The 18,193-nt window shown below is 35.8% G+C and overlaps 1 protein-coding gene across 1 annotated transcript; it reads right to left on the reverse strand.

Moving 5' to 3' along the window:
• Nucleotides 1-743: 743 nt before the first annotated feature.
• Nucleotides 744-15,914, reverse strand: LOC126976291 (peroxidasin homolog pxn-2-like). The gene is made up of 7 exons (XM_050824563.1): nucleotides 15,884-15,914; nucleotides 14,615-14,812; nucleotides 13,594-13,730; nucleotides 12,038-12,208; nucleotides 10,060-10,298; nucleotides 8,451-8,617; nucleotides 744-5,023 (listed from the first exon to the last, which is right to left on the reverse strand). Exons 2-7 carry the CDS (start codon nucleotides 14,772-14,774, stop codon nucleotides 4,842-4,844), a joined length of 1,056 nt encoding a protein of 351 aa, XP_050680520.1. The 5' UTR covers nucleotides 14,775-14,812; nucleotides 15,884-15,914; the 3' UTR covers nucleotides 744-4,841.
• Between the last annotated feature and the right edge of the window lie 2,279 nt (nucleotides 15,915-18,193).

An 18,193-nucleotide genomic window follows, 5' to 3' on the forward strand; every position in this document is an offset into this window, starting at 1 on the left:
CTAGACCAAACTGGTTTAAAATGGTTGGGTATCATGGAATGTTTTTTATAGAAATATAATATAAATTCCTAAGGAGCAACGCATCGCCATTAATAAATTTATAGGTCACGGGTGGGGGCGGTATGCTTGGGCCACACTTTATGAATAGAGACAAAACCCTTGAAACGTGATACTTAATATTTACCATACTTGACCATAGTAAGCGGCCGGCCTTGTGTTAGCTGACCCGACCAATTATCACAACAACTATCAAACTTCATCACTCTCATTATTCTTGGATTAAACCTCGCATTTTTTATAAGTATGGATGAGACCTAACTGTTGTTAGGACTTATATTATGATCAATTGTTAATGTTCATAAAAACATAGTCTGTTAGTCTCTTTTATGTTGTTCTCACAAACTCTACAATCATCTGAATAAACGACAAATGAAAATTAAGAAAATTCAAAAATTTAGCTTCCTTGAATATAAATAAAACACAGTGAAAACTTGTTTCATTTAGTTTCAAGAGCGCAATTTAGTTACCCCCTTATTCATAATGGTCCACTAACTTTAAACAGCCACTAAGGAGTGTTTTTTCTCATTCTGACTTAGGTCAATAGCAGAAGACAGAGTGAGAATTAGCAATGCTTTAAGTTAGCAGACTATTATGAATAAGGGGGTTAATATTTAATTTTATAGGCCTTCGGAAACATGCACCAGGTAATAAATAAAACCAAATATAAAACAAAGATCGTTTAAATTACACAAAGCATTTCCTGAATTAACAATTTGTTACAATGTATATTATGTTGATATTATTAAAACAGCTTACAATAACAATACCAATAATAAATCATACAAGATATTAAGTTATTATAAATCAGACCAGAGCTACACTTGATGCTTAGTAGATTTTACATTGAGTTATTATATTATTAACCATTATATATAATATAATTTATAGTACATAGTACACCTGGTACTGACGCTTCCTTTAAATGTGGCGTGTTTGTCATCTTTTGAAGAAATTATATAAGATACTAGCTGACGCGGCAAACGTTGTCTTGCCATATAAATATCAGCTACCTGCCAATAAAAGTCCCGTCAAAATTGTAAAAAAAAATATTTTGGTGTATGTACCGTATAGGTATATATTCATATACATGTAGTAAAAAACGGTTATTTCAATATTACAAACAGACACTCCAATTTTATTTATGTGTACAGATTATTTAGCTCACATAATTAACATTATGTTTACACAGATCAATAGAACAGCGCGTCCTAGGGAAATTTTTAATTTAAAACAATAAACCAAACACCGGCTAAAAATAGATTTCAATCAATATAATAGTCTGTATGTTGTGTCGTGAACACATTGAACTGTAATTACTTATAATTATGTTTATTTTACTTCAGGGTTCATTACTCCTTCAGATAAGCAACATTATATTGTGTACATTGAAGTCCTCTACAGGACCTGCGTTCCAGAAGAACAAGGCACGGCGGCTCTATAATAATAATGACCAATACCGATCAAGCAATGACTCACTCGTTACCAAACTGGCCAATAAGAACGCTGATTATTCGCGTGGCTTTTGTGTATTCTAATTGACTCTTCGATGAAATATTTATCAGATTTAGAAGGATTGTCTGTCTTTCGGCAAGTACACGTCACTTTTTGTTTTACGTACATAAAAGCCGTTATTAAACAATTAAACCGAATATTTCATCGCTTTCCTGTATTCATTTGCATGCCTAGTTAAACCCGGCGAAACATGTAAAACTGAAATAGGTACCTATTGTACCATCGGAACATACAATGTTTATACGCAAATTAAGAATTTGATTTATTGATGTAACAAAGAATTTTCTCTTTAGTTAGCCTCACATAATAGACCGATCCCTTTCCAATTCCCCTGCTCTCAGTATGTATTTCAGAGCATCAGGGCAAAATATTATACTGTAGCACTGTAGTCTGTAGCAGGTCTATTGATTTTCGGTCTGCTGTATCCAGCAGCAGATATGAATCAAATATTTAACCGAGGACTTCACTGGGGACACAGCTTGGGAATGGTGCCACCGCCCTCAGGCTATTAAATAATAAGTTAAATTGTACGATTTTACTTAATAACCATGTAACATGTTCTTATGAAAATAAGCCCGTTGAGTTTGTTGTGCCAGTTCTTCTCAGGTCTGAGTCATTCGTTTGGTGGTAGTTTTTGAATTTCAATAAGTGATTTTATATCCTATTTTGAATAAAAATATTTGAATTTGAATTAAACAACGTTGCTAAAATAAAAAGGCGACTAAAAGTCTGAATCTCCACAATTGATTTTGACTAAACTTCTGAAGGTAACTTTCAATATAGGTATAACATTAAAATAATTGATTTAGATTTCGCTGGTCTTACAGTAGAAATAATTCTGGAGATTAAACTATAATTTCTTCTTCTATATTGTCCTTTAAATTAACAGAATATTACCTCTATAACTAGAATTGGTGAGCTTACAATTACTTACGTAGAACTAGATACAAAACGTTTTTTAGTGTTTACCTTTAAACAAAAAAAAAGCAAAATATAATTTATACTGATTAAATTAGTTCTCTTCATCAATCAAAAACATATTTATTTTACGTTACAAATAGTCTAAAATAAAATAAAATTATATGCTTCCTTATATTATATACCTAATACAAACCGCATAATATGTGAAGGTGTGTAAGGTTATACAGTATGTTAAAAAAACCCTGTACGATAATAATTGACTCGGATATGAAGTTGAATGCGGAGACACCACTAAAAATAAAATAAAAAATCAAAAGCCAGTAGATGAAATGCTACAGTGAAAAGAACACATACTTATGTTCATATTAAATGTTTTTAAAAATTGAACCCCTGACTTATTTATTCTACCAGTAAACTAAGGTCATCCCCCTGACCTCAAACGAATAAGACGGCCGATGTTTATTATTAAAATTAAAATGGCCGCAGGCACAGGTGTCTAAGCTTTTATAATTCGCTACGTTTAATAATCTTTTTTTTGTAAGATTTTTTTAATATGCTTTTTTCCTACAAATCAATATTAATTTGTTCTCACTACTTGCTACCAATATACGCCTCAAGATATAGTAGGATTACTACAGGATTTTTTAACAGCCTGTATATACGATATAGCAACTTATATCTAATGAAATAATATAAAAGGTAAGTATTTATAATACATACCTATGGTATATAATATTATAATACTTACTTATTTCGTCAAAAATGATTGTTTTTGACACAACGAGCAGTCTAGCCTACCTACCTAAAAATATCTGTTAACACTTTTAGTAGTAAGTTTTCAGTGTGAAAATTGACTTCTTGTTGGTTCTTGATTCATTCAATAATTTTGGCATTAATCTTCGATAGCCGACTGTGTCAATGTGACTTACGGCTATTCCCAATATTCAGTCTATCTCCTGCTGTGGGCTACTTGAGGTAAAAAATCGTAACTATCGTTGACTTTTCTGTCCCTATAAACTTACCGACGGTAACTCATCTTACGGCCGTTTTCAAAAACGCATCTCTAGCTAGTTAAGGATACATTGCTGTCACCGTCTAATGACAAGATCTTATCTATCCATAGTTATGTCCAATATAGTTATAGTCCAATGCTTTATGTCGATAGGTTATGGAAATGTAAGTAAGCGATATATTTGTCTTACCTGTAGTATCTAAGTTAAAGTAAGAATAGATAGGTTATTGAAAACGGCCGTTATCCATACACGCTGTCTGTCAATGGGACGACGTATAGCTTACCAGCGATAGAAGTTTGTATGGAAATTGCAATTCACGCGTCCCAATATAAGGCGATAAGAATGACTTATCGGGTATATTGGAACAACTTCAAATTATTGACAGTTACTTACTGACATTAGAAGGCAGTAATTTATCTCTATCTGTAGATAGCATATTGGGAACGGCCGTTAGGTGTTTCACGATGAAATCTGAATAGTTTGGTATTCAAAGAGAACAGACTAATCTATGCTAGTTCTTAGCACACCCACAAATTTGAAGAAAAGTAATCCAATCTACATTTGAACATAGCATAATATGACGAAAAAGCATCTCTGACGGACGATATCTATTTTTTTTAATTAAACATTAGAATTAGACTATAGACCAAAAAAAATTTAAAATGTATAATTTGATTTACAATTTAGCCTTTGTGTACGCGGCGATAATTGCTATAGTTAGCAATTATACTAAATCTTGTAAGGTGTTACTGATTTATGGAGTAAATCATCCTTTTTAAGTTTGGTTATTATGCTGTTATTTTGACATTTTTTCACTGAACATTTTGCCATTGCGTGGCATTGTATTCAAAGCGGAAGAAGCACAACTGAACGAAAACTCTACCCAAACTCGAAATCACGAGAATTGAGAATTGATTAATACCATTGATTATTTTAAGCAGCCCTATTTACAGAACACAAACATTGGTAGACGCTGGTAACATTGAAGCAGTAGTGAGGGCTCACCCAAGTCTTTTACTCTGACGAATGGAAGAAGATGGGTCTGAAAGGGGCAGAAAAAAAGCCTAACGTTATAAGTAAAATAAATACAACGTCGGTATTAAAAGCGGTAGTAACAGTATTAATAATTAATATACCCGTGTAGTAAGAATCTACAGACGAATGTAAGCATAGATTAATTTAGAATTACTATTAGCTGTAGAGTAAAAGAAGTTATAGGTAAATAAATGTTTATATAACGTAGTGTATTTGATAAAGTAAAGGAACATTTTGCTTATCCTTACAGAGCCTGGCCTAAGTCTTCTTAGTTTTCTTATTACTCTTGGAGAATGAATCTTATTTTGAAGATGACATGTCCTTCCATGGCGCGAAGTTCGGCTGTGGCAGTTCCTTGCAGTCCACTAGCGGGTTAGTGGCGCTTAAAGCCTCCATCACCTTCGGCTGGGCCTGGTCCAGGAGGTCCTCATTCGCACATATCACACCAGCAAGGGTGGTCTTGCGGATCTCGTATAGTTGTTCTGAAATTTATGTTTAATTGTCGATAATATAATATAAAGGAGGTTGGATTATCGATATTATTATATTATAAGATAAAAAGTGATGGGTAGCTGCAATATAATTAATTCACAATCTCTTATGACATTTTCCTATGTAACTAAAGGTCCAATGAATATGCGGATTAATAAATTTACTTAGTCTTCTAATAAATACTGTAACAATATTTAAAAGAATATATTTACGTTTGAATTTGTAACCTATCATCTACATAATATTATTATGATATTTAAAACTTTTTCCCATTTTCGCGGCAACCTGTTCTAAATTAAAAATAATGGGTTTGAATGAGTTTCACACTTTTGAACCGTTATTATTCTAAGCACACACTACAGTAATAAATTTTGCATAACAACAGAAAAATAGGTATTGTTTAGACTCAAGATCGGAATTTCTTTAGTGAATTTTGACGTATTTAGAACGGTAGACAATAATTTGGCGAGAAGGTGGGTGCGAGTGACGAAATAAATATAACAGTACCCTCATTACGAAACAATATTGAGAACCTGTAATTAATAATTTTCAACACTACGAACTGAAACATTGCTAATAACAAATGTTTAGGGACTTTGAGTAAACTTGTATTTTCCTCGGAGGTAATAATAATTATAGGAAGACTTCGTACATGTTTATCGAGGAGGGAGAGCTGCGGGTCACTCACACCAAAATATTGAATATCGTTTTATAAGTAAGGGTGTATCTCCTACCACGTATAAGGAACGTGTTATTGGTACTGTTATGTATTAAAAATAAATAAAGAATCAAATTTTCACACATCGTCACCTTTTTAACCGACTTCAAAAAAGGAGGAGGTTCTCAATTCGTCGGTATGTTTTATTTGCTCTAAATAGTGATTTTCATTATTATAACACTCTTATTATATGATTATTCTCTTATTATTTATCTTAAATGAAATGAAACAATAAGGGATTGCTTATAACTAATTCTAGCAGGCTTCAAAGGATTCATAATAGCTTTAAGTGTAAATTTATACACTTTTATAATAAAACCCCAGTCGATGTTTAGGCATTGTCTATAAATAAATTTAAATGTTTTATTACAAAATGGCTCTGTCGTAAATCCTACTACTCCACAGCTGAATATCTAAGTAATCTGACAGCCTGGGACAAGATTATGATTATTTCATAGTAATACCAATGACAGTACAATATTGTATATTATTTTATTAAAAAGAGCGCAATAACGAATGCTGGGAGAGTTTCTTATCCCGTTTCTTCTCGTGGTAGTTGCCAACAAACTTTCAATTTTAGTTTTGTTAGCCCTGGAGAAATAATTAAAACTTTCAAGTCTCTCGACATGAAAAAAAACTGCTGATATATGGGGCATTTCTTTTAAAATAATAAGTTCAATAATTGATGTCATAGCACCATATCTTCCAATAGTCTTTAATAATTGTATTAATCGTGGCGTGTTTCCTGACCTTCTGAAAGATAGTAAAATTACACCCATATTGAAGTCGATATTAATGCTCTTCTGACCCGAATAACTATCGTCCTGTGTCGGTTTTGCCGACCCTTAGTAAAATTTTTGAAAAAATAATTTTAAGTCAAATGCTTACTTACTTTAACTCTCATAAGTTACTTCATTTGAAACAATTTGGCTTTACTAGGGGACGTTCAACAACGGATGCAGGTGTTGAGCTTATCAAGAATATTTTGATGCCTGGGAGGAATCGCAGAATGCACTTGGCATCTTCTGTGATTTATCTAAGGCTTTTGATTGTGTTCAACATTCAACGCTGGTCAGGAAGCTATACCACTATGGCATAAAAGGAACTGCGCTCGATCTTCTGACTTCATATCTAAACAATAGAATTCAGAGGGTCGATGTGAATGGCAGGAGATCTCCTGGGACTCCTCTCAGTATGGGGATACTACAAGGGTCTATTCTTGGACCGTTCCTCTTCCTTACCTTTCTAAATGATGTTCCTAATCTTATAGAGAAAACACATAAGGTAGTATTGTTTGCGGACGACACTTCACTGATTTTCAAAGTGAAAAGAAACCAAGCTATGTATGACGAAGTGAACGATTTTTATCTGACATCGGGTACTGGTTTAGCGCTTATAACCTATTGTTAAATAGCAAGAAAACTAAATACATTAAATTTACCGTACCAAATGTTAAAAATGTAAATGCAAATGTTTTGTTAAACGGACAGGTGATAGAACCGGTGGAGTCTGCTATATTTCTTGGCATAACTCTAGATTCCAAAGTACAATGGGGCCCCCATATTGAAGGATTGGCGAACAGACTTAGTTCTGCAGCATACGCGGTTAAAAAGATTAGACAATTAACTGACGTAGATACGGCGCGACGAGTATACTTTAGTTATTTCCATAGTATTATGTCTTATGGTAGCATAGCAATAGCTATGGGGCAACGCTGCCGATATTAATACAATATTTGTGCTGCAGAAGAGGGCTATTCGCGCTATTTATAAGCTAGGTCCTAAAGAATCATTGAGAGCAAAATTCAAAGAAATTAACATCTTGACTGTTGCTTCTCAATATATTCTTGATAATGTAATGTATGTTCATAGGCACATTAGTGAATTTGCCAGAAACTGTCATAACCATAATGTTAACACCAGGAACAGACATAAACTTATGATGCCTACTACTCGGCTAAGTCGAGTTAGTAAGTGTTTTGTGGGGCGATGGATATGCTTTTACAACAAGATCCCAGAAAATGTTGAAAACAAAAGTATTACGTTTTTCAAAAGAATTGTTAAAAAACGTTTGTGTGGTAAAGGTTACTATAACATAAATGACTTTCTTAATGATACCACAGATTGGGAATGGAGTGACCACCCTCAGGCTATTAAATAATAAGTTTAATTGTACAATATTACTTTGTAAACATATTTATTCGATGAAAAAAAAAGACCGCTGAGTTTGTTGCGCCCATTCTTCTCAGGTCTGAGGCATTCATTTTGGAATGGGTGGTAGTTTTTGACTTTCTATAAGTGATTTCACATCCTATTTTGAATAAAAATATTTGAATTTGAATTTGAAAAAAGTGTTTGAAGTGATATCAAAAACCATTGTTTTTGATTTCGGATTTAAAGGAATCAATCTTGAGAAAATAATTGCCTTTATGCCATGTCAGAATCGTCGGATCAGGGCTTTTTTTAAAATTGGGATACAAGGAAAAACAAATATTCAGGTCAGATTATAAAGAGAATGTTAGATGTGAAGCGCTTTTGTTAGCGATTATGTACGCATGTGATGTCGACCTGGGAACATCTGGTTTCTGTTTCAAGATATTAAGTATTTACTGCTGACCTTAGGCCGAAAAAGCCTTCAACTAAGCGACTATCTCACATTGCTGTCCCATTACGAAAAAGATCCTTACACAAATGTATTACCTGAAGTAAATTTGATTTCCTCCTCATCAGTCTCGTACCAGAACCTGTCTCCGACCTTCAGCCGGTAGAACTGGTCAGCGATGAGGCAGGTCAGCGTGGGTCCCAGCAGCCGACCGCGCGGGTTCTCGGCCAGTGCGCCCGTGTACAGGTCTATGTCAGCCACGTTTCTGCATGGTTAAACGTGATATGATAAACATAGTTTGAAGTATAATTTAATTCACTACTAAATGCCAGCGACCTTGAGCGATATGAGTTCACGGCTGCCGGCCCGCCATCTATGTAACAAAGCCAATATTTTGAAAATACTTGCGTGGAAAACAGTTTATATGCTTACAATCCTCGTTATTCACTACTAATCTGAATAAATGAACCTACACAAAAAAGTACAAGCTATAAGAATAACTTTTGTGAGAGAAGTACCAAAAAAAATGCGTCACGCCATGCCAAAAAACTTGTTTAACTTCAAAGAAAAGTGGTAGATCGAAAAGGCTCGGCAGTGTGTTGGTTATAGCAACAGCAAGCATTAGCAACCTACAAATAAGACTTAAGGATATGTGTAACAGGATTAAGTAATGTCCATAGATCGAAATGCTATACTTTCACCACAAAACTTGCCTAAAAACACCATGTTTGCGTGTTTTATGCTTACTCTTCGCCTTAAGCCATAAGCCATTCCAAGAATCGCTTTCGGCAAGAAAATTACCACTTTGCGGTTAACGTGTTAATTTTTAAATCCTTAAGTTGTTAGATTAAAGCCTTGTTGGTACACTAAAAACACCCCTTAGTAATACGCACAGATCTTTAATGGAAATCACATTATATTTAGATGAGTACAAACTTCGCCTGTTTACGAGTAATTTTAAGCATAAAAGTTAGTTTTGTCCGCTATTAAGGATTTTCACATTTCCAGACCGAGTTAATTAAAAAAAAAAAGGGACGGCATGTGCTAATCAAGGCCACGGTAAAAATAAGAAATCATTATGTTCTGTTCTGTATTTATAAAGAAATAACACATAATAATTGCATGCTGTATCTGTCTTAAAAGATAATACATTTAGAATTAACTGTATTGATGCTTGTATTAATGTAATTATCACTGGTGGATTGAATAAATAAATAGACATTTTCAATATTATAATATATTATTAAAACTGTGTTTAAATTATTACTCTGATAAATTTTCCTCTGACTACTCGAGCCAAATGTACCCGAATGTGCGTTAAATAATCGAGCGTCATAGGTCAGCCGCTCGTCTGGAGAAGTTATAAACCCCGCAAGGTATAAATAACTATTTCTTTATTTTATTTTATGACAATAAGGGACGAAACGAGTAGGATGTTCAGATGTTGCTAATTGGTAGGCCCTGCCCATTACAATGCAGTGCCGCTCAGGATTCTTGAAAATTCCAAAAATTCTGAGCGGCACTACAATTGCACTCGTCACCTTGAGACATAAGATGTTAAGTCTCATTTGCCCAGTAATTTCAATAATGTTTACACATTACTCCTTCACGGCAGAGCAAAGGAGCCTCCCACTGGTAAAAATATAGGTATAAACGAAAAAGCGGTTTAGTGATGAGTTAAATGCACTGGATGACTTGGATACTCACTTGTAAATCTTACCGATCCTGCTCAGAGACAGGTCATCGAAAATTGCATTCAGATCATCGAAGGTGGTGGGTCGGGACAGGCCGCAGAGTTCCCTCCAGGCAGGATAGGAGGGCAGCCCGTGGTCGCGGCCGCGCTGGATGTTCAAAGACACCAGGTCGAGCCCGCAGGGGTGAGGCCCCATCGCTGATTCGTAGGAGGAGTTCAAAGAGTTTGATCGCTCGAAGAGATGGTTGCTGAGCTGTAATATTGTTAATTATATACATTAAGATTTGTTGCTTTCAAGTTGTAGTTAAAGATGTTGATCTTTAACTACAACTAACTTACAAGATCTTTAACTTACAAGCAGTAATAGCTATTATATTCTTTGGTGTTGGATAGATGCATATTTAAGCCTTTGGGTTGGACACTAGGAATTCTTATGGTCCGTCCGTATAAACACTCCGCTGAGTTGTGTTGTACCAGCTCCTTATGAACTTGGCTTGATATGTCTCGGAAAAAATTAAGATCGCTATCGGCAGGTAAGGTGCCCATGCTTACAAACTTATCCTTTGACAGAGGTACGTACCAGATCTTGGGTCACCGGTTAAATCGGTTAGACGCCTGGATAGCTCTTTTACGAGTTTTTGTGCCGATGAACCCCAATGACCCACCGTGTCCACCCCAAAGGGAACAAATATGTATACATCACCGAGTGATGCATATTTCCTCCGCTTTAGGTTTTCGGCAGATTCGGCCGCTGCACCTCCCGCTCTCGATGAATGTTCAATATGAGAGGGGGCTAGCGTGTCCACACAAGACGCATCCCACACCAGTGGCTTTCCACGACTCCAAGGAATCAAGTGATGGTGTAATTGATTACTTACACATTAAATGTGGCATCCAATAGACGTCCTTATAAAAAGTGTAAATATTTTGTACCAGGAGCATTAATACTCTGTTGATACTATTAACGGTATTCATAACTAACCTAACTAAGCCACGGCTTCTAACGTCATTTTTTCAAGAATATCTTAGTCTTAGATAATTTATACGTCGAGAGTCTCTTGCTGCTAGACAACCGATGAAAACAGGGCAGGTTTATTACTTTGTCATAGTCTATCTAGACGTTCAATGAATGATCTATGATGGAAGTATTTTTTTTGACTAATGTATTTAAGTAAAACACTTTTTAAGGCTGGATTTAGTATTTGACCGACGGAGGTAAGCGCTGATGTCGGACGATACGCTCGTATTACGTATAACATACCGGTATAACAATGAAAACATGAACGCGTTCAGTCCAGGGCTGATAAATTGCTATGCGCGTACAGCTACGTCGCGCTGATGAAAATCGTCGGTCCGGCGTACGTCGGACGTCCGCGTCGGTTAGCTGACGCGCTATGGCGCGTTAACTAATTACGTTAACGTATAACTTTTACACAAAAACTAATGTAAAAACACAGTTACAATTACACGCGTTGCAATCCTTTAAAAAGTTTTTTATTGGAGTTATACTTTCTTTAGGCGCGTTATGAAAAAATTATGAGAGTGAAATTTTAAGATGCGCGCGCATCACTGTAACACAAAAGTAACAGTGTGAAGTTGGTTCCTAAAATTTTGTGACGTTTGCAACATTTGTTTTTTTTTTGGTATCTTCGTCCATTATTAGGATAGGCAAAGGGATGAAACCCGTACAGCCGTATTCGTTATTTAATAATTAATTGTCAAAGCCATCGTTGCAAGATTTTTACAATATTGTTCTTTCTACAAACGTTGAATAGCACGAGGAATAAATAATTTTAAGGATTTTTGCTTTGTTACGCCAAAGAAGTATAACTTCTTGCGTGCATACATAAGTACACACACACTCAATGTGCTTATACGAGTATTGTTTTATTAAGTTGATATAATAAAAAACATATCAGAGCGACAGAACGCCAAGCGGCAACTTGAACTTGACAGTTGACAGTTGACAGATGTAGTTAGTTCGTAACGTACCTCAGCGGTGACATGCGGGTCGACGCCGTGCACGGGCGTGTCCATGGCGGACTTGACCGCGAGCCGCGCGCCCGCCTCGCGGTTGTACAAGGCGAACGGATTGAACAACATCTCGTGCAGGTGGGTGTAGCTGACGGTGCCCGTGGTCGCGTCCACGTGGTGGATCAGCCCCTGGAAATATACAACCGATAAAAACGGGACAGGTTAAAACTTTGGTGTGCGTGACTCGCGACTTGTGACACTTTAACGCCGGCAACGCTCATGATGTGATTCCTCTGGTGTTGCAAGAGAATGTGGGCGGCGGTGATCACTTAAGGCGAAGAGTAAGCAGAAAACACGCAAACATGGTGTTTTTAGACAAGTTTTGTGGTGAAAGTATAGCATTTCGAGCTATGAACACTTACTTAATCCTGTTACGAATATCCTTAAGTCTTATTTGTAGGTTGCTAATGCTTGCTGTTGGTTATAGTTAACACTGCCGAGCCTTATTGAACTACCACTTTTCTTTGAGGTTAAACAAGTTTTTTGGCATGGCGTGACGCACTTTTTTGGTACTTCTCTCAGAAAAGTTATTCTTATAGCTTGTACTTTTTTGTGTAGGTTCATTTATTCAGGTTAGTAGTGAATAACGAGGATTGTAAGCATATAAACTATTTTCCACGCAAGAATTTTGGAAATTGGCTTTGTTACATAGATGGCGGGCCGGCAGCCGTGAATTCATATCGCTTAAGGTCGCTGGCATTTAGTGTCGCCTTAACACCAGGTGACCCGTACGCTCGATTGTCCTCCTTTTCCATAAAAAAAAATCGACGTTTTCACAGCTGTCATAGTCTATCTACACGTATTAATGATCTAAGTACAGCAGGATTGGCAAACCGAACTCAATAGTATAGGAAATGATGTGTCGAACAATGTACAAATTCAATTTGTGCCTAAATTAATGGACGATATAGAAATCGAATCCGCATCCCTGAGGATCACTCCTCCAACAACAACCCCTCAGCCCATTGTCCGATGTCTATAAATATTGGTAAGCTTGTACAACACTCCAGATAAAATCTTCAAAGAAACAAATTGTGAAGAACATCATGTTGGAAACTGAAAGCAGTATTGTAGACCTGAATCTTAAACATGAAAGAATATGAGAGGATAAAAGTATGACAGGCGACGAAGGTCAAGCATTAACAACGGCTTGTAGCTTTGGGTTTGTGTAAATAGCAATTGTGGGCTAGTTACAAGATCGCATATGCTGAAAACTATGTTATATCAAGCTTTATCAATACATGCTAACATTCACCAAACACTTTTGTAAGATTTGTCGCTCTGAGACCATGTCCACAATAGCGAACAAATGAGAAAGATTGCTAACAAATGAAACAGAAAGAGTGTGTTTGGTTCAACAAAGGCGAGTGGAAGAGTGTGGGCATCGTTCGCTCACTTTCTTTCATCGTTGAAATTTGTATATGGATTCAGTACTTGTCCTACTGGGTGGGATTTTCGTTATACCTAGTTATTGTACTTTTGGAATTACTAACGCTATTACTTTTTTCACTTACAGGCAGAAGAGTGTGAGCAAATCTGAAAGCAGCAGCTGAAAAGTGGTTTGCGATGGACGGGTCCACTGAAGGATCGTACACGCTGGAGTAGCCCGTGTCTTTCAGAGTCAAGTTTAATGCCCACATTACATCCACACCTGGAACGAAAATATTTTATAAAAAAAATGCTTAAATTCTTATCGTCCATAATATATATTATTTCCAATTTTTTTACGCTCTAGTTCCGCTTGTCGGCCTTTTCAATTATTATAAAATTTATTAGATTCCGTTTTCTCACATAAAGTTCTAAAAAGGCATCAAATGGCCATGAACAGCTGCAAAGCTCTAAAGTGCTTGAAAAAAAATAAAATGCGGAGTATAACGCTCAACCATTGTTGATACGTAAAATATAACGATGACATCAAATATAATTTTAAACAAACCAAAATAAAATAAAATATTTCAAGAAGTGTTCATAAACAACTTTGGATCGTCAATTATATTTCGCAGCGATTCGTAAAGCTGCTGCTTATCATGAGATGAATCAGCATCAAAAATTTACCAATTGATCTTTTAAAATCAATATTATTACCAAGTTACATACCTACATGTTAAATGGCACGGACGAGTAAAAAAAGAAGTTCTCCGCGCCGTGATATTAACAAGTGAAGCACCATTAAGCTAGTGTGTGTGCAGTTACGGGGGATACCAGATACCATAAATTATGTCCCGTTATTAGTCATAGTATTATGTAGCCACATTACTATTAACTCCGATTTTCTAATTTCTAACAGTCATAATTGCGGCTGTCCGGCTTATATTAGTGTAAGTGTGTGCGTGGAGCTATGTATTTACCCGTTAACTGGCTTGTTTTGATGCTTCACTGTTATGTAGGTGACACGGAGTATCAATTTCATTCAATGATCTTGCTGATGCCCCTATGATCACAGCGTATACTTTTTATGGGAGTAGATAAGATATAATGTTAAGCCTTTTGTCGTTAATTTTTATATTGCAGTTTGGGATTTGAATGTACATTTACCTAGTATGGCCGGTAAGAATTCAGCGTAGGTGATGTGTTGCATCTGCGCCCCTACTATCCGCCTTGCCTCCTGGAACACCACCTCTTCACTCCAGGTCGGGTTGAGCTTGGCCAGCTGTGTCGCCAACCTATTGTGTTGCCGCGCCCAGATCAGGTGCATGGTCGTCAGGTGCAGGTTCTCATTGGCTCGCTCGTCACCTGCGGAAGTAATCGATGTGGAATGTGTTTGGATGATAAATATACTTTAAGGTATAATCGGATGATTGGGTTATCTATAATATACTGCAGAAATGCATAAAGCTACTGCAGCTAAATGTGGAACCCAAATTAATCTAATTCTCATCAAACAAGTGCTGCATTACAGCCTTTATTTCTGAACACACCCAAGTTATACAATTTAATGTGCAACTCAAATAGTACATATATTTATATACTTAGAGAATATGATAAACTGTTGGAATATGATTAAAATGGAGCTTAGCAAGAAGTTCGGGACAATCGATTATCCCTTGATTTTAAGAAGAATATTAATATTGGCTATTTCACGAAGTTTCTTAGAAGGCAGGAAAGAATATTATATAATATATGATGAGGTAGTAAGACCAGAATAATATGCGCTTTTCGATTTAGAAAATGAGCTTAGTTAGTCATTCTCCTAACATTATCTATCATACTTAGGTCAGTATATATTTTAGAAGGTGTCTCAATACGTAATCCATCGTTGAGCCGTTTTCTGGAACATGAACCTGAAAAGAAGAACTAACTGCCCAAACGGCTGTGATCAAACAAAAAAGACGTGTGGCACTCGGGGACCTTCTGCACAACGAGCATATGTGATAACCGCTGTTCCACGGCAACTGTAAAAAGTGTGCCGAAATATCTATATACATCTAGTAAGTAAGTGTAAGGTTATTTTCGTTACGGAGTTTCTGGATTCAGTCCCCACGCTCAAGGCCCGCGATAGAAGCTATGCGATAGCTTAAAACTTGAAATCCCTCTTCAAAATTCAATGAATCCATCGCAAGGTAAAGTAATGTAACGGAGACTACGTCTAAAAAACAATAGACTAAAAATATTAACAACTTCCTTTCTAACTTCCTAACTATTGACATGACTTTTGTTGATTGCGTATATCTGAATTGGGGCGAATTCCACCAAATTCAAGTTTTAAATGTTTCTAATAATGTGATTTATTTCGTAGGCCTTGCTGGTGCAAAGGCAATATTGGAAAATGATAATTTTTTGTTTCATTATTAAGTATTAACAAACCTGATTTGCAAACGCTCGTTTGACGTTTTATAAAAAATAATTATTAGGTGAGACTGATTTGGCAACACTCCAGTGTTAAATGTTGCAAAGCAATAGTAGATTTTACAACGAGTGCACAAAATGAACCATTTTATCCGAGACTTTTAGTTACTTTACTTTGCTATTTATTATTTATTTATTTTATTATATTTAGCTGTTATTAATGTCGAGGATATAATGGTTTTGTGGACGGGTTATAAACTCTGCTTTTCATTTCGATTACGAGGAAATAAACAGTAATATAACATGGACATTTTTAACAATTTTAGCAAATTTGAAGAAATTAATAAACGCACGAAAAAACAAGACCTGTTTCCCGCCGCTTTTTTTTTAATCTTACGACATTGATATTAGGCTTGGGCTCCAGACCTATCAGCCTACTATTAAATTAATTTTGTAATATATATATATATATATATATATATATATATATATATTTAATTAATTAAATAACCTACTGTATTTTAATTAAACGTTTAATATCTTTTATGTCTTAAAAAACACATGAGGCAAATAAATTAAAGTAAATATTATAAAATAACAAATTCTATCTCTGAACTTTTTATTGTGTTTGGCTGTATGGCTCGTTTTCTTTGCCTTAATATAGACACTTTTATGAGTAGATACTTTTGTGCACTTGTGCACAAAATTCGATTTTGTGCAACCTATATCTCGATATGTGCTCGCACAAATAAGCAATTTCAGAGCATGAGAAGTGAAAAAATATATTATTTTGTAGGTAAATCACATTACATTTAAAATATGTCACTTTTTATACTACAACTCATTCGGACGGCAGATTTCACCAGAACAGAACGTTATTGGCATATTATTATATGTCTTTACCTGATTCAAAACAGTATCTTCCCTTAGCGGTCATCTCCACGGTGTTGCAGCCGTCATCCGGGTCGCTGGACGGCGGCAGGAGCTCCCAAGGACCAATCCTCATCATCCGCAGCTGACCGCCAACATCGCGCAGCTTCAACGCCTTTGCCTCAGAGTAGCTGTATACTGCTGATCCATCTATGAACGCCGTCGCTTGGTTCATTTGCTCACGAGTACCTGAATTTATAATATTTTAATAGGTTGATTTTATTCTACTTGGAATTTGTATTTAAAATATTTATTCTGCGGAAATCCATAATAATCCAAAGTTTTCTTGAGTGTATCCTCTAAATTCTAAGTCAACCGAATTTCAAGATTAATCATTTTACGGATTGCGATCTAATGTAATGTATCTAATAGAGATGGGCCGAACTTCGTTTTACATTCGGCTTAACAGAACTACGGCATTCGGCCGAAGTTCGGCTTATTCGGTACAAGAAAAAAAGAAACAAAATATCTGCACTTTTTGATTGAAAATAATATATTCAAAATCTGCCGGTTTCGTATTCGGTTCAAATCACATTCGGTCCATTTAAGGCACTATCTAACGTATTAACTTTATGATTTGAAGTCAACTTTGTGATTTTTTTCCCATAACTATATGTAGTCGTGTTTCAATATAAAATAGTAGGTAAATGTAATCCTGAACTTTCACATATTTATTTATTGCAAACTGATTAATAGTATTGTGATTAATATGATTGATGTATATTATGATGCTTTAATTTAAGACCAGCGTCGATACAATAATATTTACAATGATTAGGTTACATAAAATAGGATTGTCTGGCCAGTATGGCTGCGTTAATTGACGGCAATAACGCTGAGGCCGTGTACGTGCTCGGAGATTTCAACGCTCATCCGGGAGCTAGATTCGGTAATGAACTCAAGTCATTTTGTTCGGAACATTCCTTATTATGTGTGGATTAAGAATTGATGCCTGCTGAAACACATACATATCTAAGTGACGCGCATGGCACCAAAAGATGGCTTGACCATTGTGTGGTAACGAGTGCTGCACGCGACACTGTTAGATCTGTGCACGTGGAATACAGTGTTTATTGGTCGGATCATCTGCCGATGGTTATCACTTGTGAATTGGATACGGTAATTAGAAAATTTGTTTAAGCAATGTGGACTTCTTACAAGGAATTAAGTGGGGTCATAGAAAGGAGGATCAAATCCACGCATATAAAACGTACTGCTGTGATAAGTTAAGTTCCTTAAGTTTGTGTATTTCTAGTCATTGTAATAATTGTTTAAGTTTTAATAATTGTAATGAACATTTATATTTAATTGATGATTTTTATGACGAACTAGTAAATATTCTACAGACTGGTGCTAGAAATAGCGCAGCCGCTTTGAATGGTGCACTGAGGAAGCCAA

Source organism: Leptidea sinapis, chromosome 40 (genome assembly GCF_905404315.1).
Source record: "Leptidea sinapis chromosome 40, ilLepSina1.1, whole genome shotgun sequence".
In the NCBI taxonomy this organism is placed as follows: Eukaryota; Metazoa; Arthropoda; class Insecta; order Lepidoptera; family Pieridae; genus Leptidea; species Leptidea sinapis.

Coding starts and splice junctions, on each gene's coding strand:
- LOC126976291 (XM_050824563.1), bottom strand. CDS start 14,774: ATGCACCTGATCTGGGCGCGGCAACACAATAGGTTGGCGACACAGCTG. Junction 13,731..14,614: donor ATTCTTACCGGCCATACTAG/GTAAATGTACAT, acceptor TTTTCGTTCCAG/GTGTGGATGTAATGTGGGCA. Junction 10,299..12,037: donor ACCCGCATGTCACCGCTGAG/GTACGTTACGAA, acceptor ACAATATTACAG/CTCAGCAACCATCTCTTCGA.